Raw genomic sequence first — 23689 nt, 5'->3', positions numbered from 1 at the left:
ACTAGGAACAGGGAAAGAGGGAAAGGCTAGTGGTGTCTATGAAATTTAAAATAGGAGGCAGCAAATTTAACATTTTACTCTTCCTATATAGATCATGGAAGGGAAATGGTTACTGTGTATGCTACTGGTCCTTGGAACTGCTGCTGTTGAAGCTCATGATGGACACGATGATGATATGATTGATATTGAGGATGATCTGGATGATGTCATTGAAGAGGTAGAAGATTCAAAATCAAAACCAGATACCAATACGCCTCCATCTCCGAAGGTATGGGGTAGATTTTTTTTTCTATTCCTTTTAGCTTTCAGTTAAAAAAAAAAAAGGCTGGGCATGTAATTCAGTGGAAAAATGCTTATCTAGCATGTGTGAGGCTCTTAATTTGATCCCCAGCGCTTAAAAAGATAGCTTTGGCTCCTTCTCAAGGGCATAACTTAAAAATACTTGCTGGGCTCTCTTGACAGCCTTTGTTACATATTGCCAGTGGTTTATATGGATTGAATTCAGGGCCAGCTGTGAGTTTTATGACAATTGGAAACAGACCAAACTGGGTGTGGTGGTGTGTGCCTTTTCCTGGCACTCAGGAGGTTGTGACAGGTAGATCTCTGTGAGAAGGCAGCCAGCCTAGTCTGCATAGTGAGTTCAGGCCAGCCAGGGCTACCAAGTTCTAAGAAATAAGTGTTATTGAGTATCCCTCCCTTCCCTTCCCAAGTGGGTCTCCTTGTACAGCCATGGCTGGCCTGAAATTTGTGATCTCCTGAAGTGTTAGGATTGCAAACATGTGCCATCATGCTCAGCTAAATTTTCAGTTCTTATAATTTTTTTTTTTTTTTGGTTTTTTTGAGACAGTAGCCCCGGCTGCCCTGGAACTCACTATGTAGACCAGGCTGGCCTCACAGAGATCCACCTGCTTCTGCCTCCCAAGTGCTGGGATTAAAGGTGTGCTCTTAATTGACTTTTATGCTTAACACAGGTCACCTACAAAGCTCCAGTTCCAACAGGAGACGTTTATTTTGCTGACTCCTTTGACAGAGGATCTCTGTCAGGGTAAGTATTTTCAAACTTTTGTAAATAAGGTAGAATACTGGAACCCTGCCCCCTTTTTCTTTTTTAGCAATATTGAGGTTGAACCTAGGGTATCCTACATATAAAGCAAGTGCTCTACTACTGAACTATAGCCCCAACAGTTGCACCCTGTCTAGTGAAATGTCTAGCCTTTATATCTTCAGTGTCACGACCGTTATGAAAATAGTCTTAAAACTTTAAGTTTTTGTTGCTTCTGTACCTGTTTTTCTCTTCTACCCTGAATTTTATTTTTTCTCTTGAGTCTTTTGTTTGTTATTTTGAGACACAGTCTTTTTCTTTTTTTAATTGAATTTTTGTGTATTTCATACAGAGCATCTTTTTCTTTTTTTTCTTTCTGGTAGGGGAGGAAGGGGACAGGTTGGAAAGGAGACAGAAAAACAACATACAGAGCATCTTTTTTTTTTAATTTTATTTATTATTATTTTTTTATGTGTATGCGCATATTACCTGCATGTAGGTAAGTGCACCCGTATCGTGGAATGCCCTTGGAGGACAGAAGAGGCTGCCGGATCCCCTGGAACTGGAGTTATGAGTTAGCACATGGAACATGGAGTTAGCACCATGTGGGTGCTGGGATACGAACCCGGGTCTTCTGCAAGAACAACCAGTGTTCTTAACCGCTGAACCATCTCTCCAGCCCCATACAGAGCATCTTAATCAACTTTATGCCCCATTCCCCTATTGGCATCCACTCTCCTCCTGCCTCCACTGGAATTCGTACATTCTTGAGACAGGGTCTTACTGTGAATCTAGGTTAGCCTGGAACTGTGGCAATCCTTCCTCAGTCTCCTGAGTACAGAGATTATAGGCATGAGCCACCACTCATAGCTCTGGTGAGCCTTAAAGTAGAATAATCTCAAAGTCAAATATGATGCGTTATCACTGTGACAGCCTAAGTTGAAAGTGGATTGGTTAGGCAGGCTAGTAAGAGCAGGAAAAATGCTTCTTTAAATAGGCATTTTACTGTCTCATTACACAGGTAACTACTACTCGAATCTTAATACTGGGGTTTGTCTTAATTACAGGTGGATTTTATCCAAAGCCAAGAAAGATGACACCGATGATGAAATTGCCAAATACGATGGTGAGAATTTAATTTTTTTCGATACATTATTAGATTGAGATGATACATTGTCTCCTTGGTATCTTTTTAAAAATATATTCTTACTATTTTGAAAACTTCATACATGTAATATATTTTGATCATATTTACCCCCTATTCTCCCTGACTCATCCAGATCTATCCCCACCCCAAACCCTCCCACTTAAACCCATTGATTCCAATTTGTCCTTCCCATATACTCATGGCTCTAGGGCCATCAGCTGGAGTGTGGTCAACCACTAGGGTTCATGGTATCTCTTAAGATCAGTTTCAAAAGAGAGGGTTTCAGATTTTTTTTTTTTTTTTTTAAGAACCATATTCTACCATTTGACAGATACACATGTGCTTTGTAATTATAGCTCAGTTCTCATAGATAAATTGAATATGGCAAAAATTCATCACTATGATAGACTTCTACAACTTTGAGTTTAGTTTGTTATTTAAAGGACCTTAAAAGGTGCAGTGAAACAGTGGAGAACATTTTTATGTTGTCTTGTAGGAAAGTGGGAGGTAGATGAAATGAAGGAAACAAAGCTTCCGGGGGATAAAGGACTTGTATTGATGTCTCGGGCCAAGCATCATGCCATCTCTGCTAAACTGAACAAACCCTTCGTGTTTGATACCAAGCCTCTCATTGTTCAGTAAGTGCATTGTCTGCTTGGGAGAAGTTTTCTAGAAAGGGTAATCTCAGGTGACAGTATAAAATTATTACTGTACATTAAAAAATCTTGAACCTAGGTGTGGTGGTGCACACCTTAAATCCCAGTTCTCATGAAGCAGAGGCAGGTGGCTCTCTTAGATCGAGGCCAGCTGGGGCTACAGGGAGACTACTCTGTCTCAAACAGATAAACAGAAAAAAACACCAATAACAAAAAAATAAGATACTTAAAATAGGAATGTTGCTAAATTTAAACATGTTGAATTTTTCTTTTAACTGCCCAACAAATTAGTTCATCATCCTGCTAGCAAACAAACGTCTGGCTATTGCATTAAGGTTTAATTTTGTTTTGTTACCTATTTTTGTGGGGTTGGGTGGTCACATGAAAGCAGTAGAAGAGGAATCTTCATGGAGATAAACATGACCGGTTTGGGAGAAGAAATTGGGAAATTTGGTCTTTCAAAATGGCATAAAATTTTTTGCTTTTATTTCTGAAACCAGGTATGAGGTTAATTTTCAGAATGGAATAGAATGTGGTGGTGCCTATGTGAAGCTGCTCTCTAAAACACCAGAACTCAACTTGGTAAATTCTTCTGTTTGTTATGTGGCTGGACACACAGAAGTATGTTTTAAGAATATTGGGGCTGGAATATAAGTGGTAGAATATATGCCTGCCATTCACAAGGCCTTGGGTTCAATCCCCAACACTTAAAAAAAAAAGGTTTGCAAGACCTATGAAAATAAAGACTGCTTTGCTATTGATATTTGCAGGATAGACAATAATAATGGCTTTAACCCCAGAATGCTTTTCACTTGAAATGTGACCTTTGAAGCTGTTACCATCTGTATATTATGTTTCTCATCTGTGTAATTTTTAGTTTCAGCAAGCTTATTTGTTTTACTAAAGAAGTAGTAGCTAAATGTACACATTACTTTGTTTTCTTAAGAACCAAAGTTTATTATTTTGGAATATTTCTGGTGAGTGGTAGAACAACCCTATAAAACCATGAGGTTTGGTTTTTTGTTTGTTTGTTTGTTTTAGCTAGTGACCCATCTGTTTGGAGTTTATACATTTGTAAGAAAGTATCATACTTTTCAAAAATTACTTTTAAATTCTTTGACTAGAGATACTTAAAATAATCCTTCTTTGTTTCTGAAGGATCAGTTCCACGACAAGACTCCCTATACTATTATGTTTGGTCCAGATAAATGTGGAGAGGACTATAAACTGCACTTCATCTTCCGCCACAAAAACCCCAAGACAGGTGTATATGAAGAAAAGCATGCTAAGAGGCCAGATGCAGACCTGAAGACCTATTTCACTGACAAGAAAACACATCTTTACACATTAAGTAAGGAAAACCAGTTGTTTAGGGTTTTAAGGCATTAGTGTATTTACAAATAAGAACTTTTTTTTGGTCTTTTTGATACAGGGTCTCTCTGTAGCCCCAGCTGGCTTGTAGACCAGGCTGGCCCAGAACTCACAGAGATCAGCCTGCCTCTGCTTCCCAAGTGCAGGGATTAAAGGTGTGTGCCACCATGCCTGGCTATAAGAACTTTTTTTTGTTTGTTTTGGGGTTTTTTGGTCTTTTTGAGACAGGGTCTCCCTGTGGCCCCAGCTGGCCTGGATTCGCTATGGAGGCCAGGCTTAGCTGGTAGAGTGCTTGCCTTAGCATGAAGCCCTGGTTTGGTTCCCAGCACTGTGTAAAACTGGGCATGATGATGCATACTTTTCCAGTCCCAGCACTGGGAGGTAGAGGCTGAAGGATCAGAAATTCAAAGTCATCTCGGTTGCACAGCTATTTCAAGGCCAGCCTGGGATTCATGAGACTTTTTCTGAGGTTGAAAAACTCTTACTGTGTTAGTGGTAGAATGAGCTTAATTGGTCATCACTAAAAAAGCTTCTTAGCTGGAAAGATGGCTCAGTAGTTTAGAGCACTTGCTAATCTTCAGAGGACTGAGGTTTGGTTCCCAGCTCCCATATGGTGGCTAATCTTTATGGTGGCTAATTTCTTTAAAAATTTAAAGAAGGGCTGGAGAGATGGCTCAGAAGTTAAGAGCACTAGCTGCTCTTGCAAAAGACCTGAGTTTGAACCCAGGCACCCACATGATGGCTAACAACCTATCCATTAACTCCAGTTTCAGAGGATCTGACACCCTCGTCTGACCTCCTTGGGCACTACATGATACGAGTGCACTTACTTAACAACATGCAGGCAATATACTCATACACATAAAATAAAAATAATATTTTTAAATAAATAAAAATTTAAAGAAGACACTTAAAATCATCTAGAACCACTTAGGAGGCAGAGGCAGGCAGATCTCTGAGTTCGAGGCCAGTCTAGTCTATATAGCAAGTTGTAGGCCAGCTGTGGCAATAGGGAGACCCTGTTTCAAAAAGACCAAAAAAAAACCCATCAACTTTGTAATATATAGTTCTTTGTGTATAAACACACAGGCAACATTTTATCTTGCTTAATGTTGCAAGAGTGTGAGGATATTTTCCATGATAGTATATGTCTTCATTGTTGATAGCATTGGCGTAGTAGTCCACTGCCTATGTAGGCATGGGCTATAGGCTTCAGCACAGTTAAGATGCTTTGAGGGTTTAAAATTGTGTTCATTCTCTCTCCGTTCTACCACAAAATTGTGTTCATTATCTTTCCATTCTACCTCAGAAGTACAATCACAGGGCTGGGGGTATAGCTTAGGATGTGTACCTAGCATGTTTATGTCTCCAAACCCCACAAACAAATGAACAAAAAAACCTTAAATCTTAGCCAGGTGTGGTGGTGTAAACCCTTAATTCCAGTGCTTAGGAGGCAGAGACAGGCGGATCTCCAAATTCAAGGCCAACCTGAGTTCAGGACAGATGGGGCTACAAGGAAACCCTGTCTCAAAAAAAGGGGGTGGCTAGGGGCGCTGGAGAGATGGCTCAGTGGTTAAGAACACTGTTCCTGCAGAAGACCTGGGTTAGAATCCCAGCACCCACATGGCAACTAACAACTGTCTGTAACTCCAGTCTCAGGGGATCCAACAGCCTCTTCCGACCTCCGCAGGTATTGCACGACACGGGTGCACTTACATGCAGGCAATACATGCATAGACATAAAATAAAAATAATAAATTTTTTTAAAAATTAAATTTTAACTGCAAACCAGTGCTTAATTGTGTGGGTGAGTGCATGTTGAGGAGATTAGAGGACAACTTTGGGGGTTTGATTCTCTCCTTTATGTGACTTCTGGCGGTAGATCTCAATTCTTTGGGCTTAACGTAGCAAGTGCCTTGACCTGCTGTGTCAATCCACCACCATGGTTTTTCTCTCCCTCCCCTTTTTTTGAGACAAGGTCTCACTTTACTTTGGCTGGCCTCAAACTCCCTAAGTAGCTGAGAGTGACTTTGATTGTCCTACCTCTACTACTCAAGTGCTGAAATCACAGGAGTATGCTCCAATGTCTAGATGTTTTTGGATTTTTGAGATAGAGTCTTACTATAAGGCCTAGCTGGCCTCGAATTTTCATTCTTTGCATTGTCTACTGAGTGCTGAGATTGGAGGTATGCATCACCTGACTAGCATGGTATAAAAATTTCAACTGTTTGACCAGCGATATAGCTCAGTGATAAAGAGTGCTTGTCTAGTATGTTCAAGGCCCTGGGTTTAATCCCTAGCATTGGGGGAGAAAGTACTTTATTAAACTATGATTTACCTAGAAATCATGTTGTGGTTTCTAGAAACATAAGAAAATGGCATTGGGGCTCCAGTACCCGGCAGCTTTTTGCTCTGTGCCTCCACAATGGTGCTTTCTCTAGACATCGTGATCTTTTGTGCTATATTGAAGAGAACTTATATTGCATTTAATTTCTTTTCAGTTTTGAATCCAGACAATAGTTTTGAAATACTAGTTGATCAGTCTGTTGTAAACAGCGGAAATTTGCTTAATGACATGACTCCTCCTGTAAACCCTTCACGTGAAATTGAGGACCCAGAAGACCAGAAGCCTGAGGACTGGGATGAAAGACCCAAAATACCAGATCCAGATGCTGTCAAGCCAGATGACTGGTAAGTCTTGGGGATCTGTCTTTGAGTATTAGCAAATATATTTTGTATATTCCACGTGGCTGTGTAGTCAAAGATAATCTTGATTTTCTGATATTCCTGCTTCCTCCCCAGACTGAGATTACAGGCTTGAGCCCCTAGGTCCTGTTTACAGAGTACTAGGGATCAAATCCAGGGCTTTGTGCATGTTCGGCAAGCACTTTACCCCTGAGATACATCCCCATTACTTCCAGTCTGGTTCTGAAACAGGTACAGAAATGTCTATAGTATGGCAAATGATCTATGAGAACATGGTACTGGGTGACCAGAGTACTAGATGTGCCTAACCCGGGCATGGTTGCTCAAAACAAAGCAAATTGAAATCTGAAAGCATTGTGGGAGTGAGTTAAGTGGTGAAGATGGGAAAGAGCATTCATTATGTATAGAAGTAGTAGAAAAGTTGAACAGACTTAACTGGTGTTTACTGTTTAAGGGATGAAGATGCCCCCGCTAAGATTCCAGATGAAGAGGCCACAAAACCTGAAGGCTGGTTAGATGATGAACCTGAGTACATACCTGATCCAGATGCAGAAAAGCCGGAGGATTGGTAAGAATTTGAGTTGGCTTTTAAAATTACCTGGTTTTTAAAAATATAAAATAGTACAGCTAAGTGCCCAAGTGGAGAATACTATAAATTTAATTGCATTTCATTGCTTTTTTAAAAAAAAAATGCATCAGTTAGGAAAGGCCATCATTACTGGAAGTAAGAACTGAGCTGGTATTCTGGTGTGGCTGACAGCATTCCAGCATTTCCAGGGAGCACAGTCTGCATCCTGGAACTCATTTGTAGCTTCTTGTTTTAACCTCCACAGGGATGAAGATATGGATGGAGAATGGGAGGCTCCTCAAATTGCTAATCCCAAATGTGAGTCGTCCCCTGGGTGTGGTGTCTGGCAACGACCTATGATTGACAACCCCAATTATAAGGGTAAATGGAAGCCTCCCATGATTGACAATCCTAACTACCAGGTTGGTACCTCATGATAATTGAGATGCTTTCATTAATCTGGTATCCTGGTAGAAGTTTTATCCATAGTGAGGCTGCCAGGTTTGCTGAATGTTCAAACTACTGAATTAAGAACACACAGTTTAAAAAAAGAAAAAAGTAAGGGGCTAGAGAGATGGCTCAGCAGTTAAGAGCACTGACTGCTTTTGCAGAGAACCCGGGTTCGATTCCTAGCACCCACATGGTGGTTAACAACTATCTTTAGCTCCAGTTCCAGAAGATCTGACACCTTCTTCTGACCTACGGGCATTGCATGACACAGGTGCACTTACACATGTGCAGGCAATACACTCATACACATAAAAATAATAAAAAATTTTTAAAAAGAACAGAAAGGAAATTTAAGAGATAGGTGAATGAGTTAAATGATATAAAGACAAATTGGAAATGGAAAAATTGGACAAATTGGAAAAAATTTTGTAATTGCTTTGTGACTTAGGTTTAAAAATAGAGTTGTAAAACTTAGGATATGGGTACCTTCCTGTTGAGTGTCAGGGGTGCTTCAGTCAAAGGATCCAGATCTTAAAATTGGCAATTGGTGGGAATCAGATCTAGTAATATAAAGAAAGACAGGCTTATATGAAATGGCAGGAGTAAAGAATGGTTGTGAACCCCAGGTGGGCTGTGGAACAGTACCCACTTTACTTTGCTTTGGTTTCTAAACTAATAAAACTATTTATAATCATTTCCACTTGGTCAAACTTTAAAGATAGAAGGTGTAGGTTGCTCCATCTGTATGCATATACTATGTATGTTTTTCTGTTGTAAAATATTCTTAGTTGTGCCGGGCGTGATGGTGCTCGCCTTTAATCCCAGCACTCGGGAGGCAGAGGCAGGCGATCTCTATGAGTTCAAGGCCAGCCTGGTCTTACATAGTGAGTTCCAGGACAGCTGGGGCTACAGGGAGACCCTGTCTCAAAAGACCCCCCCCCAAAAAAAATTTCTTAGTTGTGTACTTAAAATGAAATGAAAATTATATTTTAACTTGCGTTTAGCAATCTGGGCATCATAGTACACATTTAATAATTCTAACACTTGGGATGTAGGGCAGGAGGATCAGGAGTTCAACTTTAAGGCCATCCTGGGCTCTAACAAAGAAACCAAAATTAGCTGTTATTCTGGTAGTTGCTTGATGAATCACATTTTGTTGGGACAGTACTGGAATTGAACCAGTGCTCCATGCATACTGGGCATGCAGTGTGCTGCTGAGCCATATCTCGAGGCCATCTTTTTTTTTTTTTTTTTTTTTTTAATATATTTTTTATTTTTATTTTATCTTATTTTTTTTTATGTTATGCCTGTATTGCCTGCATGTAGGTAAGTGTCCCGTGTTGTGCAATGCCCGCGGAGGTCAGAAGAGATTGTTGGATCCCCTGGGACTGGAGTTATGGACAGTTGTTAGCTGCCATGTGGGTGCTGGGTCTTCTGTAAGAACAGCTAGTGTTCTTAACTGCTAAGCGATCTCTTCAGCCCCGAGGCCATCATTTTTGTTTTAGAATCCTTACACAAGTCTGGATGTTTGTAGTTTGAACTTTTCTAGTTGGTATCTAGAACTAAATTACTGGTTAAAAACTTACTTTAAATCATCACTGGGGAATGGCTATCCTGACTTAAGCTTCTACTTCACCAACATCTGGAAAGGATGCACAGAGCCAGGTGTTGGCTTAGAATAAAGTCAAGGAGATTAGAATAGAAATTTTGAAACTAGGTAGAGTTCAGAAATCAGAGTGTTTAAAAACATCACTAGCATCTGTTGTTTTCCTGCTACTTAAGTTTTAGTGTTTTGGTCATTATCTGAAATAATGTAATAATGTTTTGAAACTTTTTTTTTTTTTTTTTTTAAAGGGAATCTGGAAACCCAGGAAAATACCAAATCCAGATTTCTTTGAAGATATGGAACCTTTCAAGATGACTCCTTTTAGTGCTGTTGGTTTGGAACTGTGGTCCATGACTTCCGACATTTTTTTTGACAACTTTATCATTAGTGGTGAACGCCGGGTAGTTGATGATTGGGCCAATGATGGGTGGGGTCTGAAGAAAGCTGCTGATGGGGCTGCAGAGGTTAGTGCTTGTATATTTCTTGTGCATTTATATCTGCTTGGGGGTAGAACTGATTGCTTTGTGAAAGGCTGTTTTTTAATGTTGTCCTTTTCCTAAACATTTACTTCAAAAAATACAACTTGATGCCTGCTAAAGATAAAATACTAGGGATTTAGACCTGATTTCTTTAGACTCAAATACTGGCTTTAGAATCTGTTATGTGGAGGGTGGGTGTGGGGTGGGTGTGGGTGTCTCAGTTTACCATTTAGGATATGTTTTAATGCACTTAAAATGTTGAGTCTTGGTTTATTCCATTTATGCAATTTTTAAGTAAGTAGTCATGACTGAGCTGGGATTTGGAGTGCCAGAGATCAAGAAATTTTCATTCTCTGTTTACTGAGTAAGGAACCTTTTTGCAGGTTATTACAAAGCCAGCTTTTGAACCTATGAAAGTATAACCTCATGGTGGTGATAACAGAAAAATGGAGGCTTTCCCTATGTTCCATGTTCCTTTTAACATCTTAGGTTGACCCTTTGGAAAAGAAGGAACCTAAGGAGCACCTTAACTGAACATGGAACCATTGATGTCATCGATAGTTGGTGTCACAGCCGGTTCTCTGTGTCATTGTTTTGTTTTTCAGCCAGGTGTAGTGGAGCACATGCTGGAGGCAGCTGAGGAGCGCCCATGGCTCTGGGTGGTCTACATTCTGACTGTAGCTTTGCCAGTGTTCCTTGTCATCCTCTTCTGCTGTTCTGGAAAGGTAGGAATGTTTCTTGAGAGTCACTTTTAGAAAGAACTCTTGTGGTATTAATTTATTTTTTTAATTTTATTCTTATGCGTGTATTGTCTGCATGTAAATAAGTGCACCCGTGTCATGTAGTGCCTGCGGAGAGCAGAAGAGACTGTCAGATTCCCTGGAACTGGAGTTACTGACAGTTGTTAGCTGCCATGTGGGTGCTGGGATTTGAATCTAGGTCTTCTGCAAGAACAGTCAGTGTTATTAACCGCTGAGCCATCTCTCCAGCCTTGTGGTATTTATAAAATAACTAAAATGGTGGTGCACACCTTTAATATCAGCACTCAGGAGGCAGAGGCAGGAGGATCTCTGTGAGTACAAGACATGCCTGCCTGATCTGCTGGGCGTCGTGGCGCATGCCTGTAGTTCCAGCATTTGGGAGGCAGAGGCAGGCAGATCTCTGTGAGTTCGAGGCCAGCCTGGTTTACATAACGAGTTCCAGGCCAGCTGGAGCTACAGGGAGACCCTGTCTCAAAAACACCAGGAAAAAAAAGACATGCCTGGTCTACATAGCAAGCTCCAGGCCAGCTACAGGGAGACCTTGTCTCAAAAAGACAGAAAAAGAAAACAACACTAAAATGTAGTGCTTGAGATTTCCTTTGTAGCAGTTGGGTAATATTTTGCACTGACTTAAAACCTTAGTCACTGCTCCTCAGCAGCCATTCATTGCGCTCTGCTGGAAACAGGACTTAATTACTCTATTACTCTACGTAATATTTGGTGGCAGCTTTTTCTTTTAAACAGAGGAACAACTTAGATATAATCTATAATCAGCTATCTGGGGCACAAACCAGCTTTTCATCCTGGCACTGTTATTTCTATTCTTATGTTTTATAATTAGATCTTTGATTATTCATCTGTTGCTTTCTCAAAAACAAGATACATGCCTGTTGTGGTGGCATACACCTTTAATCCTAGCACTCCAGAGACAGAGGCAGGTGACTCTCTGAGTTTGAGGCAAGCCTGGTCAACATTGTGAGTTCCAGGCCAGCCAAGGCTGCATAGTGAGACCCTGTCTCAAAACAAACAACAGGGAGAAAAAAAATCCAACAAAAAAATACCTGCAGATTCTACAGTCTCATTGTAAGATTTTCTTGTTGAGAACAATGTTGTCTTTCCAGCCTTACCCTTGCCACTGTTCAGCATATCTGTACCTGGGTTAGTGTATCTTCCTCATCTAAATATTTACCCTCTATGCAGCCTGGCTAATTATTTTGCTTGTATACATTCACTAATTATATGGTAATGTATATGTGACTATGTGAGCACAGGTTTAGTACTCTGGACAATTTTTCAGAAACAGTCCAGTGCTATGGAATACAAGAAAACTGATGCTCCACAACCAGATGTAAAGGAGGAAGAAGGCAAGGAGGAGGAAAAGAACAAGGGAGATGAAGAGGAAGAAGGTGAAGAAAACCTTGGTAAGCAGTGCCCAAAAACTTCAAAGACAGTTGTTTTAAAGTTACAGTAAAGATTGTTTTAGATGATGCTAATTATGATCAAAACCAAATACAAGAGTTTGCTGAGTTACTTTACTTTTTATCTTAGAAGAGAAACAAAAAAGTGATGCTGAAGAAGACGGTGGTACCATCAGTCAAGATGAGGAAGATAGAAAGCCTAAAGCAGAGGTAAGAGAAAGAACTAACAGCTCTTATACTAGTCACCTAGGCTAAGAGTATATTTAGTAAAGGGGATAGTTTCACATATTAACTTAGAATAGCTGTGGCAATAAAACTTATTAAATGAGCCAGTTTTACTAAATGAATAAAAATGGTCAGCTTTTTATTTGATAATTTGAAACTACATTTTAATCTCAAAGTTCTTTTTTGCGTGGAAGATGGTTAGATTAGTTACTTTCTGTTGCTATGATAAAATTCTAGGACCAAAGGCAACTTAAGAAAGAGTTGATTTTGGCTTAATGGTTCCAGAGAGCTAGTTTTTCATGATGCTGGGGAACACATGGTGGCATGAGTTAGGATGCTAAGAGATCACATAGTAAGTAGTGAGCATGCAGGAAATGGAGTGAGGCTATAAATCTTCAAAGCCTGCCCCAGTGATGTACATTCCATTAAGGCTCCGTTACCTCCTCAAATAGTGGGGAGGCAAAGTATTTACATACATGAGCCTGTATAAAGTTTTTTGTTTTTTTTTTTGTAATAAGCAGAAGTTTAAGGAGAGAAGTAAAATGCTTTCTGAGATGGAAACATCAAGTTGTTTAACAGCTACTGGACTATATCCCCAGCCCTTGCCTGTTTTTTGTTTTGTTTTGTTTTTTTAATATTTACTATTTTTTCTCTCCCTTAAAGATCTACTCTCCACCCAGCAGTAATCAGTTGCCAATAATTCCTAAGCTACAGTTGCAGCCTGCTGCCCATTTTCCTCATTGTATCCTGGGTTTTTGTCTGATTGAGTTGGCACGGGTCTTGTGCATGCTGTCACCATTGTTATAAGTTCATATGAGCAAGGTCCCAGGAGCCTGTAAGGCTGTTTCCATATGCTTGCACCTCCTCCCTGGCTCTTTTTTTTTTTTTTTTTTTTTTTTTTTTTTTTTTTTTTTTTTGAGGTAGGGTCTCATGTAGCTCACCCTGATCTCAAACTTATTATGTATCCTGATCCTCATGCCTCAACCTCCCAAATGCTGGGATTATAGTTTTGTACTATCACATCTGGCTGTATTTTTTTATTTTAGAAACAGGTATTTGCTAAGTTGCCTGGGTTGGCCATGAACTCACTCTGTAGTCCAGATAGGCTTTGAATTGCAATCCTACTTTAGCCTCTTGAGTAGTTGGGATTATAGGTCTGTACCATCAGGCCTAGCTATTAAAAGTTTGGGATAGAGTAGAAGCCAGGCATGGTGGTGCATGCCTTTGATCCTAACAGACACAGGCAGATCTCTGAGATGCAGGACAGCTGGGACTACGGGGAGATCCTCTTTCTCCTCAAAATAGAGCTAAGGTGCCAGGTGTGGTAACACATACCTTTAATTCCGGCACTTGGGAGGCAGAGGCAGGCAGATCTCTCAGAGTTTGAGCCCATCCTGGTCTACATAGTGAGTTCCAGGCCAGCTGTGGCTATAGAGACCCTGTCTGAAAAAGACCCAAAAAAGCAAAAAAATAAAAAATAAAAAGCTAATGTTCCCATCAGAAGTAGGTTAAGATTGTTTAGCAGTGTTCCTAAACCAGGCATAGTGAGTGGCACATACCTGTAATCCCAGCGTGAGTTTGAGACCAGCCGGGGCTACACTGAAATCCTTTCTCTAACAAACAAAAAAACAAAAGAAGGTGTTGATGGGTTTGAGGAAAGTACATGTTTTTAGAAAATAAATACTAAAATTAAGTACCTATAATCTTTCGTTTTTCCTCAAATGGATTACTTAGTCTGAATGGTCTTGGAAGTTTGAACTTTTACTTCTGTTTTTAAATATGTTAGTTACACGCTGAATTTCTTTTCTTTTCAATAGGAGGATGAAATTTTGAACAGATCACCAAGAAACAGAAAGCCACGAAGAGAGTGAAACAGTCCTAAGAACTTGATCTGTGATTTTCCTCTCCCTCCCCTTCCCCTGCAAGTGTGTCCTAGGAGAGGACTTGGTGTACCTTAGGTTGAAACTCAGAAAACCTCAAGACGTCACCATCTACAGGTTCCAGTCGAACACTAGTCTGTGTAATTTTAAACATCTAGCAGTAAATAATTGCAGTTGTAACATAAAGGACCCCATTTCTGTAGAAAACATTTAACAATGGTTGTGAAATGTAACATAAAGCAACTAACTTGTATTTTTGTTTTTAAGAATTTTTTTTTTTTTTTAAGATAAAATTTTTGCCGGTCTAAAATCTTGGCTTAATTTAATATGTTAACCTGTCCATCCAGAAATAACACCAACATTTAGAAATGCTAGGGGGATGAACTGCAAACTTTTTTTAGTTGGTATTACAAAATAGTCAAATGTCTCTGTCCCTAACATTGATAAATCATGTTTAAGTGCAGTCATTTGTGGTTATAATCTTGTTTTGTGTGCTTCTATTACTCAATTCCTCCTAAAGAAATTGAAGAGAGGTATTGGATGGAAGCCCACATTTATATCAAAGTTCTCTTTAAGTTGTATTGAAAGTAGACCAAAAAAACCCCTCACGAAACAAAAACAGACTTTTCACTTGATGTTGGTTAGATCATAAAGTTCACGTGCTCAGTTGCCCTTGGAACTGCTCAGTTTGCAGACAGCTTTAGTTAGGGGAGGAGGTGGTTTAATGCATTTGGGCACTGTACTTCATACACAGGAGTGTCAGAGCTCTGCAGCTCAGGTCATTGGAGCACATAGCTTTCTAAGGAATGCAGGTGGTACCAGAGTAGATGTCTTTCATCGCTTGTTCCACTGTGTCGACACTGTTCTCCTACCTATTCCCTCAGTCCCCAGCTTTCTCTGCTATGCATTCTCTTCACAGCGCAGCTTGCAGTCCATTGCTGAAAATGATTATAAAGCTCTGCATAGTGTTAAGCTTTATTGTGATTACACGTTTTCTTCTTTTTAAGGAGACCCATACCTTCCTAGGGTCCAAGTACAGGATAGACTACAAACTTATTTTTATCTATTTTACTCTGTAAAGACTTTACAAGTCTAATCCAGAGGTGGGCCAATTCAGAATCAGCTGTAATTGAACACAGGCTAAAAGTATTTATGGGAGGAGTGATACATAGCATGAGTTATTTGACTTTAATAGGGTATTTAAAACCTTCATTTGCAATTCATGTACAGTTGTGTCTTGAATTCACACAATAAAGCAGTCCTGTTCAAAAATTTTTTTTATTGTGGCTTGAAGAATTTAATTTTTTTAGTAATTGTAGGACTTTTCTTTTTTTGTTTGGTTGTTTTGTTTTTCATGTGGAATGCAGATGGGTGCTAGAAGAGCCTCCCCCATCACTATAGTGTAATAATACCATTATTACACCACACTGAAATGTATTCAGAAACAGATGTTTCAGCTTTATTCTTCAGAGGCGTTCCAGTTGTACTGATGATATTGTTCGCTGCACTGAATATATATATAAACACTCCAGTGTTTATTAGGGAAGAAGTATATTTGTAAAGGGTGAAGGCTGTATTTGTTGTCTTAAAAAAAAGAAACAACAAAAAACACTGGTTTATTTAAATTCTTTTGAGGGTGGAATGCATTTTTCTTGCTGTTCAGTGCTTTATCCTTCTCATCTTCGTTCTGTGGTCACAGTGACCTTAGCTGTGTAGCAGATTTTCCCAAATGTATGGAGTGCAAATAAACAGTTACTTAGCAAGAACTGAACATGATGTCTGCAGGTTTCTCCTTGAAGCAAATGTGTGGGGATCACTGCATTTCTAGAAATCTGTTTTCTTCACTCTCCATTGACATTGTATTTCATATCTATTTTCTTTCACTGGAGACGTCTTCACCCGAGCTGTAAGCTGATGGGTTTATTTATATCGTTGGTATTCATTGCCTTTTCAGGGTTCTAGTCCTCCCCTCCTCCCTCAGGTTTTCCTCAAAGCTGCAGCCTCCTTTGTTAAATGTCTGATACATAAGTGAATGACCAGCAGTTTTCAGCTATTAAAAAAACTTACAGGGCTGGTGTGGTAGCTCAGTTAGGTAGAGCTTCTGTCTAACCTGTGCAGGGCCTTAAGTTTCATGCCCAACACTAGATAAGAAAAAAGGTTCAGGTATTAGATGCTAGTTACCTGTCCCACTGTTTTAAAATGCCCACTCCATCAGTTGTGTTCCTGTTTCTTGTCCACAAAGTACTCTTCACTTTCCAGATTGTCACATTACTAAATGGTCACATTAAAGTCCTGTTATATGTCTACGTTTGACTGAACTTCATGATAACCTGTGTGTTTTACCGTCTGAATAATGGGTTAATCTTTTCATTGGCTATTATATGAAAGCTTGCTAATGTGCAGAAACTATAATGAATAGTGAAATAATTACCAATGAGTTTGATTCAGCCTTGTATTTATTTAGCTCTTTCCTCTGTCCAGTTGTGGTATAATAGTTTCTGTTGTATAAAATGGGTAACAGCTCGGAAGGGCAAGGGGGGAATGTGCTACTGGTTTTCTTTTTTTTTTTTTTTTCCTTGCGTGGGGTTTGAACCCAGTGCACGCTACGGTCAGCTCTTCTCTCCACGAGCTAAATTTTTTTTTTCTCTTTTTGAGACAGGGTCTCCTTGTAGCCCCAGCTGTCCTGGAACCCACTATGTAGACCGGGCTGGTAGACCAGGCTGGTCTCTCTGTCTGCCTCTACCTCCCAAGTGCTGGGATTTGAACCTGGTGCATGCTAGGTTAAGTGCTCTTATCACCGAGCTACACACCCAGTGCTTGTAATTAGTATTCTTTAAGATGCATGTGTATTAAATTTTTTTATTAGAAAATAATCTTTCCTCAGACTCTGTATTGAGGGATATTATTGAAAGTCATGCCAAGATATTTTATGTGTTAAGATTTTAAATTACTTAGTGAAGAGACATAAATATATACTGCACCTGGAGTTTTGGAGATGACAGTTCTGACCTGTAAACCCAGCACTCAGGAAGCAGAAGCAGAATTAGTGCAAGGCCAGCCTCAGCCAGATAATAAGTTTGAGGCCAGTTTGGGGTATCTGCCACCATGTTTCCAAAAAACCTCAAAAATAGAAAATAAAAGGTTTTAGGGTCGGAAGTGTACTCAGTGGTACTGGCAGTTGCCTAGCATGCATGAGGCCCTGGATTCGTCCCTCAGCACCACAGAAAATTTAAGTTTCTTTAACTGGAGTGTTAAATTTGAATGTCTGAAGCAGGGCTCATTGTGGCATTTTTGAGCCCTAGGCCCCCTCTACCTTTGTAGCCCACTTTCTCCTCCAAAAAACTTAGAATTCCTATTTTTCTACTGCATTTGTATGAAAACATTTTGATAAGTGTTAGCTTTTTTCCTTGTGATTTTAAAATAAAACCTTTTCATGAACCCCAGTAAGAGGTTAAGAGTAACATTTCTGAGCGGCTGGTGGTGTCCTGTAGTGCATCTGTGCATCCTAGCATCTGTGGAACCTTTTAGCAGTTGGGGCGTCTATATCTGTTCTGAGTATGTTGCTTACACACACACACACACCTGCCCCTTCGACTACTAGTTGCATCACTTGTTGGGGCGTCTATATCTGTTCTGAGTATGTTGCTTACACACACACACACACACCCGCCCCTTCGACTACTAGTTGCATCACTTGGTCCCAGCATTTCTGGATTGGAGTTGGCAGGACTCGATTTTGCACACTAAACTCGCCTAAGTGTAAGTGTGGATTGAAGTAACTAATCCCGGCTAATGGAGCCGGACACGAGTTCACATCTTTTGTTCTCCCCACGTAGTGAAATTTTGCTCTAAGTATGTGGCAACTGATAGTACCAAAGATTGAGAACAGCCTACATGGACACTCGTAAACAATTCTAACCAATTGTGGGGCGGCGTGTAGAGGGTAAAGATGGCTGACGCTGAAACCGTGTGGTTCCTTTCACTTCATCAAAGCCACATTCCCCAAGAGAAGGAAACTGCGAGGAGCTGCTCCAGGTCGGGCTCCGCTCCACTCTGACGCTCGCAATCTACCCCGCTCTCCTCGCGGACCCGGAAGTCACGGCCTGGAGGAAACGTCTAGGCTAGGGTCCCGTCAGTCTGCGGCGCTCTGGCTTCAAGTTCCGCCTAGGGGCTTCCCTTCGCGCCCCACTGGAGAGTTCCTTTTAAATGCCGCTCAGGAGCCGGAGCGGATCGCTTACGTGCCCGTCCCCACGCCCTCGGAGGGCCGGTTCTTCTGGATTGGCTAGAGCTCCTGTCCGTCAGTAGTGACGTACGAGTTCGCCGGCCCGGGCCCCGCCCTCTTCCGAGAGCCCCGAAAACAATTTTAAGATGGCGGCGGCAGCGGCGCGGAAAACAATGGGGCAGGGGCGGAGGGGACAGGCCAAGGCCTGAGGCGGGCCGAGAGCGCCGGCCTGGAGTCGGGCCGAGCGGGGCCGGAGGCAGATACGCCGCCGTGCGTGAGCGCTCCGCAGCCCGCCGGGCCATGGCGCGGCCGTGAGGCGGACCGGGGCCGCCGGGAGAAGCGGAGGAGCCCGAAGTGCCAGCCGGCGCCGAGAGGCCCGGGCCCGGCCCGTGCCGCCAGCGGCCCATGGTGCTGCCCACCTGCCCCATGGCGGAGTTCGCGCTGCCGCGGCACAGCGCGGTCATGGAGCGCCTCCGCCGGCGCATCGAGCTGTGCCGGCGCCACCACAGCACCTGCGAGGCCCGCTACGAGGCCGTGTCTCCCGAGCGCCTGGAGCTCGAGCGCCAGCACACCTTCGCGCTGCACCAGCGCTGCATCCAGGCCAAGGCCAAGCGCGCCGGCAAGCACCGGCAGCCGCCCGCCGCCGTCCCCGCGCCCCCCTCGGCCCCGGCGCCCGCCCCGGCCGCGCGTCTGGACGCCGCCGATGGCCCCGAGCACGGCCGCCCGGTCGCGGTGAGTAGGGCGGACTCTGCCGCAGCAGTCCCTTCTCCCTCTCCCGGCGCTCCTCTTCTGGGCTGGGTCCGGGGAGGCTAACATGGCAGGGAGCTGAGTGCTTGTCATCCTCGGGAAGTGGCTCTGTGCTACTTGGGAAAACATTACCGTGAGGACTGCGTGAGGCCCGGGCTGGGGAGGCAGGAGGAACCTTAGCTGCTGATAGGGCTTTTTCCAAACTTGATTCCGAACTGTAGAGAACTTCATTCTGGAACAGACCAGCCAGCCTTGGAGCTGCCTGCGACGTAGGGAGCTCGCGCACTGTAGGCCCGGCCTCGGTTACTCTGCAAATGTTGATTGGATCCTCGCTCCCTGGAAGGTCCTGCGCTGTAGGCAGGGTCAGGGCTTTAATATGGAAATAAGTCGGTCTTCTGTTGACTAAATCAAACGGCTTCTGAATGGAAAATCGAAAAGCCTTCGGCAGCCTTAGTAAACTGCTTAGTGCTGCTCATTGAGTTGCATAAAAAGTAGTCCTTTTTTAGGGAACCCTGAAATTTGTGATTCCTGACAATTACAGTTTTAACCTATGAAGCCTGTTTAAAATCTCTGACAGTATTAGGTAGTTATGGGAGTGGTGACATTATATAGTTGTTGGTAAGTTGTTCGCTCCTTGGTTTTTAGTAGCTAATACTGAAAACTTTTTGTGGTTAGAAGTTATTTGTCCCTGAACAATGATTTATTAAAAGGGAGACAAATTTTGTGCGTGCGTGTTTTGATTTGGGGTATGTTATTCTTGGTAATTTAAACGTTTAAAAGTAAAATGTTGCTCGCTGGGCGTGGTGGCGCACACCTTTAATCCCAGCACTCGGGAGGCAGAGGCAGGCAGATCTCTGTGAGTTCAAGGCCAGCCTGGTCTACATAGTAAGTTCCAGGACAGCTGGGGCTACAGGGAGGCCCTGTCTCAAAAAGACCAAAAATAAAAATAAAATAAATAAAATGTTGCTAATCTTAAATTGTTCGCTATTTTTAATTCATGCCTTTTTTCTTTAGTTGCCTCTCACCTGGGCTGTTTTAATACTCTACCCTAACTAGTCTGGAGGCTTTGGTCTCTTTACTCCCTTCCTCTGAAACGAAGAAACCCTCTTGCTGCAGGGAATGAAGTTTAATCTTTGGATGGCTTTTGGGACCAGTCTGACCTAACCTATCTTCCCTGCCCTCACAGGCTTAGTTTCTTTCTCTCCCACACCAGCTGGACTAGAAGACAGAATACTTTCTGTCCTCATTTCTCTCCCCTGTGAACTGGGGTGGGGGGGTGGGGGGCGCAGGGAGAGGATTTTGGGCTTCTTAGAAGGTTTCTTATAATATCTAAGAAATGAGTATGGATGGGAGAGTATTTCAAACTGAAGGCTGCCTTCAGGACCTTCCTCAACACCTTCCAAAACCCTGCTGCCCTTCATTCAGTCCCAGACCACCTTCCTTTGCTTTACAGCTATAAAAAAAAACCCAGCCGGCAACAGAATCCTCATCAATACATTTATGAAACAGACTGGGTATGCCCTTTACTTTTAGTACAGTCACATATTACTTTAGTCATACCATCTGCCAAGTAGACTGTAAGCTCTTGGAGTCCAAAAACGCTTGGGCTCAGAGTCCCATACATATTTTAGGTTGTCTTTGTGTTTGTTGAGTGACTTGATACTAAACTTGGTTGTGCCTTACCCATAATGACTTAACTGAATGAGTCACCTTTACTAACAAATCTACTTTAAGGAAAGACATCCACCCCTCCCCCAGTCCCTGCTAGGGATTAGACCCAGGGCCTTGTACATTATTACTAGGCAAGTATTCTACCACTGAACCATGATCCTAGCCCTAAGGAAAGACTTTAAGACTAGTGGTGGCCATCCTCATTGAAATAAATTATGAAAACTCATAGAAAACCATACTTATACACACATAATTGCTTTGAACAGCCCTTAGAGCATTCATAGTGATTCAATTTCGGTTTAAAATTACAGTAAAAGTGGGGCTGGAGAGATGGCTTAGCAGTTGAGAGCACTGACTACTCTTGCAGAGGACCCAGCACCCACATGGCAGCTAACAACTGTCTATAATTCCAGTTCCAGGCTATACAACACCCTCTTCTGGCCTCTGTAGACCTTGCACAACATGGTGCACTTACACACATGCAGGCAATACACTCATACACATAAAATTAAAAAGAAATTATGGTAAAAGTTTAGAATGTATATAATTTTACTTTTACTTTTTTTTTTTTTGGTCTTTTTGAGACAGGGTCTCCCTGTAGCCCCAGCTGGCCTTGTTGTGAGCACTCAACTTGAAGTTTTCTACTGCTTCTCTGCTACTTATTATATATTCTTCTACTGACTTTCTATATACTTAATAAACTTACTCATTCAAAACCAAAAGCATGGAGGGTAGAGAGATGGCTCTGGGGTTAAAAGCACTTGCTGCTCTTGCAGAGGGCCCAAGTTTGATCTCCAGCTCTCACAAGGCAGCTCACAACCTCTGTAACTCCAGTTCTGGGGGATTTATACCTTCTTCTGGCCTCCACAGGCACTGCATGCAAGTGATGCACATACCTACATGCAGGCAATACACACATACACATAAAAATAATAAAATCTTTTTTTTTAATTTGCTGAATCACTGAAGAGAAATCAAGTTCCCATCCAGTGGTTTTTTTTTGGGGGGGGGTTGTTTGTTCGTTTGTTTGTTTTTTGTTTTTGGTCTTTTTGAGACAGGGACTCCCTCTAGCCCCAGCTGGCCTGGATTCCCTGTGGAGACCAGGCTGGCCTCGAACTCCCAGAGATCCACCTGCCTCTGCCTCCTGAGTGTCAGGATTAAAGGTGTGAGCTACCACGCCCAGCTTTTTTTTTTTTTTTTTTTCCTGTCTTTTTTGAGACAGGGTCTCCTTGTAGCCCCAGCTGTCCTGGAACTCACTGTGTAGACCAGGCTGGCCTTGAACTCACAAAAATCTGCCTGCCTCTGCCTCCCAAGTGCTGGGATTAAAGGCATGCGCCACCATGCCTGGCTCATCCAGTGTTCTTTAAAAAAATGAATTCTGAGTGTGTTAGAACTTGAATCTGACTGAATGTGTCTGAATGTGTTGGTACATGACTGTGAAGCAGGCAGATAACTGCAAGTTCAAGGTCAGCCAAGTCTATATGGCTAGGCCAACCAGGGCTATGTTGGGAGACCCTATCTCAGAAATAAAAAGTAACTTGAATCTAACTTGTCACTAACTCCTTTGAGTATCAGAGCCTGACAAGATGTGCCATGTGACCTGGATGTCTTAATCACATTAAACCTTGGCCTGAGGGTCTCATGAATTTAAACTTTAGAGCGGGTAGTGTGCACTTCTTTATCTCTTCAGGGAGGAAGGACAGGACCCTTTCACTCAGACTCCAGGTGGTATGCTTCTAGCTGAGCTGCTCAGCCTTGGAATGGGGCGCAGAAGATGAGAATCACTAAGAAAACAGTGGTGGTTTCCATTTTAGTGGCTCCTTCAGGGAGGAAGAGTCTTTAACTATATAGAATTTTGACTCAGCACAGCTTTGAATTTTTTTATATTTTATTTATTATTTTTTAATTTTATATGTACAAGTGTATTGCCTGCATGCATGACAGTGCACCTGTGTTACGCAATGTCTTCGAGGTCAGAAGAGGGCTTCGGATTTCCCTGGGACCGGAGCCAAGGACAGTTCGTAGCTGCCATGTGGGTGCTGGGAATTGAACCCGGGTCCTCTGCAAGATCAGTCAGTGCTCTCAACCGCCGAGCCATCTCTCCAGCCCCAGCTTTGAATTTTTTAATTACGTTTTGTGTGTGTGTGTGTGCATGCACACATGCCATGGCATGAATGTGGAGATCAGAAGACAACTTGCTAGAGTCTCTTCTCTCCTTCCATCATGTCGGTCTCAGAGATCGAACTCAGGTCTTCAGGCATGATGGCAAGCAGCTGTACTTGCTGAGCCATTTTGACAGCCCAGAAGCATAGCTTTTCATAGCGACGAAAGAAGAAAGGCACCTCTTAGTCATGATTTTTGACAATTGTGTGTTTGTTTGATCTCAGTCATTACAGAAAGACTTATTTATTGTTGTTTGGGTTTTGGGGTATGGTTTGGTTTGGTTTGGGGTTTTGTTGTTATGTTTTTGAGACGGTCTCTCTATAGCCCCAGCTGGTCCAAAACTCCTATGTAGACCAGGCTGGTTTCAAACTGACAGATAGCTGCCTGCCTCTGCCTCTCAAGTGCTGGGATCAAAGGCGTATACCACTACACCTGGCTAGATTATTAATTTTTTTTTCAAACTCTTAGAGGCAGTTACTTCACAGCCAAAGTTCTGTAATTTCTGACTGAGAAGGGATCAGATACTACTAATAAGGGTTCTCCTGAACCTCAGATTGCTTTTTTCTATTTAGGGTAT

General features: G+C 42.1%; 2 protein-coding genes across 2 annotated transcripts in view; both read left to right on the top strand.

The window, feature by feature from the left end:
* The window catches only part of Canx (calnexin), a 37628-nt gene extending 21013 nt beyond the window's left edge, over positions 1-16615 (top strand). Inside the window, exons 2-15 of the mRNA XM_008852257.3 lie at positions 92-268; positions 972-1045; positions 2110-2168; positions 2686-2827; positions 3346-3427; positions 4004-4196; positions 6718-6907; positions 7377-7490; positions 7756-7912; positions 9795-10010; positions 10631-10750; positions 12084-12207; positions 12335-12414; positions 14247-16615. Coding sequence (XP_008850479.1) covers positions 95-268; positions 972-1045; positions 2110-2168; positions 2686-2827; positions 3346-3427; positions 4004-4196; positions 6718-6907; positions 7377-7490; positions 7756-7912; positions 9795-10010; positions 10631-10750; positions 12084-12207; positions 12335-12414; positions 14247-14300 — 1779 coding nt within the window. The 5' untranslated portion in view covers positions 92-94 and the 3' untranslated portion in view covers positions 14301-16615. The remainder of the gene's footprint in view (positions 1-91; positions 269-971; positions 1046-2109; positions 2169-2685; positions 2828-3345; positions 3428-4003; positions 4197-6717; positions 6908-7376; positions 7491-7755; positions 7913-9794; positions 10011-10630; positions 10751-12083; positions 12208-12334; positions 12415-14246) is intronic.
* A 444-nt stretch (positions 16616-17059) lies between these two features.
* Maml1 (mastermind like transcriptional coactivator 1) overlaps positions 17060-23689 on the top strand; it is a 43030-nt gene continuing 36400 nt past the window's right edge. The window contains exon 1 of the mRNA XM_008852256.3: positions 17060-19263. Coding sequence (XP_008850478.1) covers positions 18937-19263 — 327 coding nt within the window. The 5' untranslated portion in view covers positions 17060-18936. The remainder of the gene's footprint in view (positions 19264-23689) is intronic.

This window comes from Nannospalax galili, unplaced genomic scaffold (genome assembly GCF_000622305.1).
Source record: "Nannospalax galili isolate Female #2095 unplaced genomic scaffold, S.galili_v1.0 scaffold1206, whole genome shotgun sequence".
Taxonomy (NCBI): domain Eukaryota; kingdom Metazoa; phylum Chordata; class Mammalia; order Rodentia; family Spalacidae; genus Nannospalax; species Nannospalax galili.
This window is presented reverse-complemented; position numbering and strand designations above follow the sequence as displayed.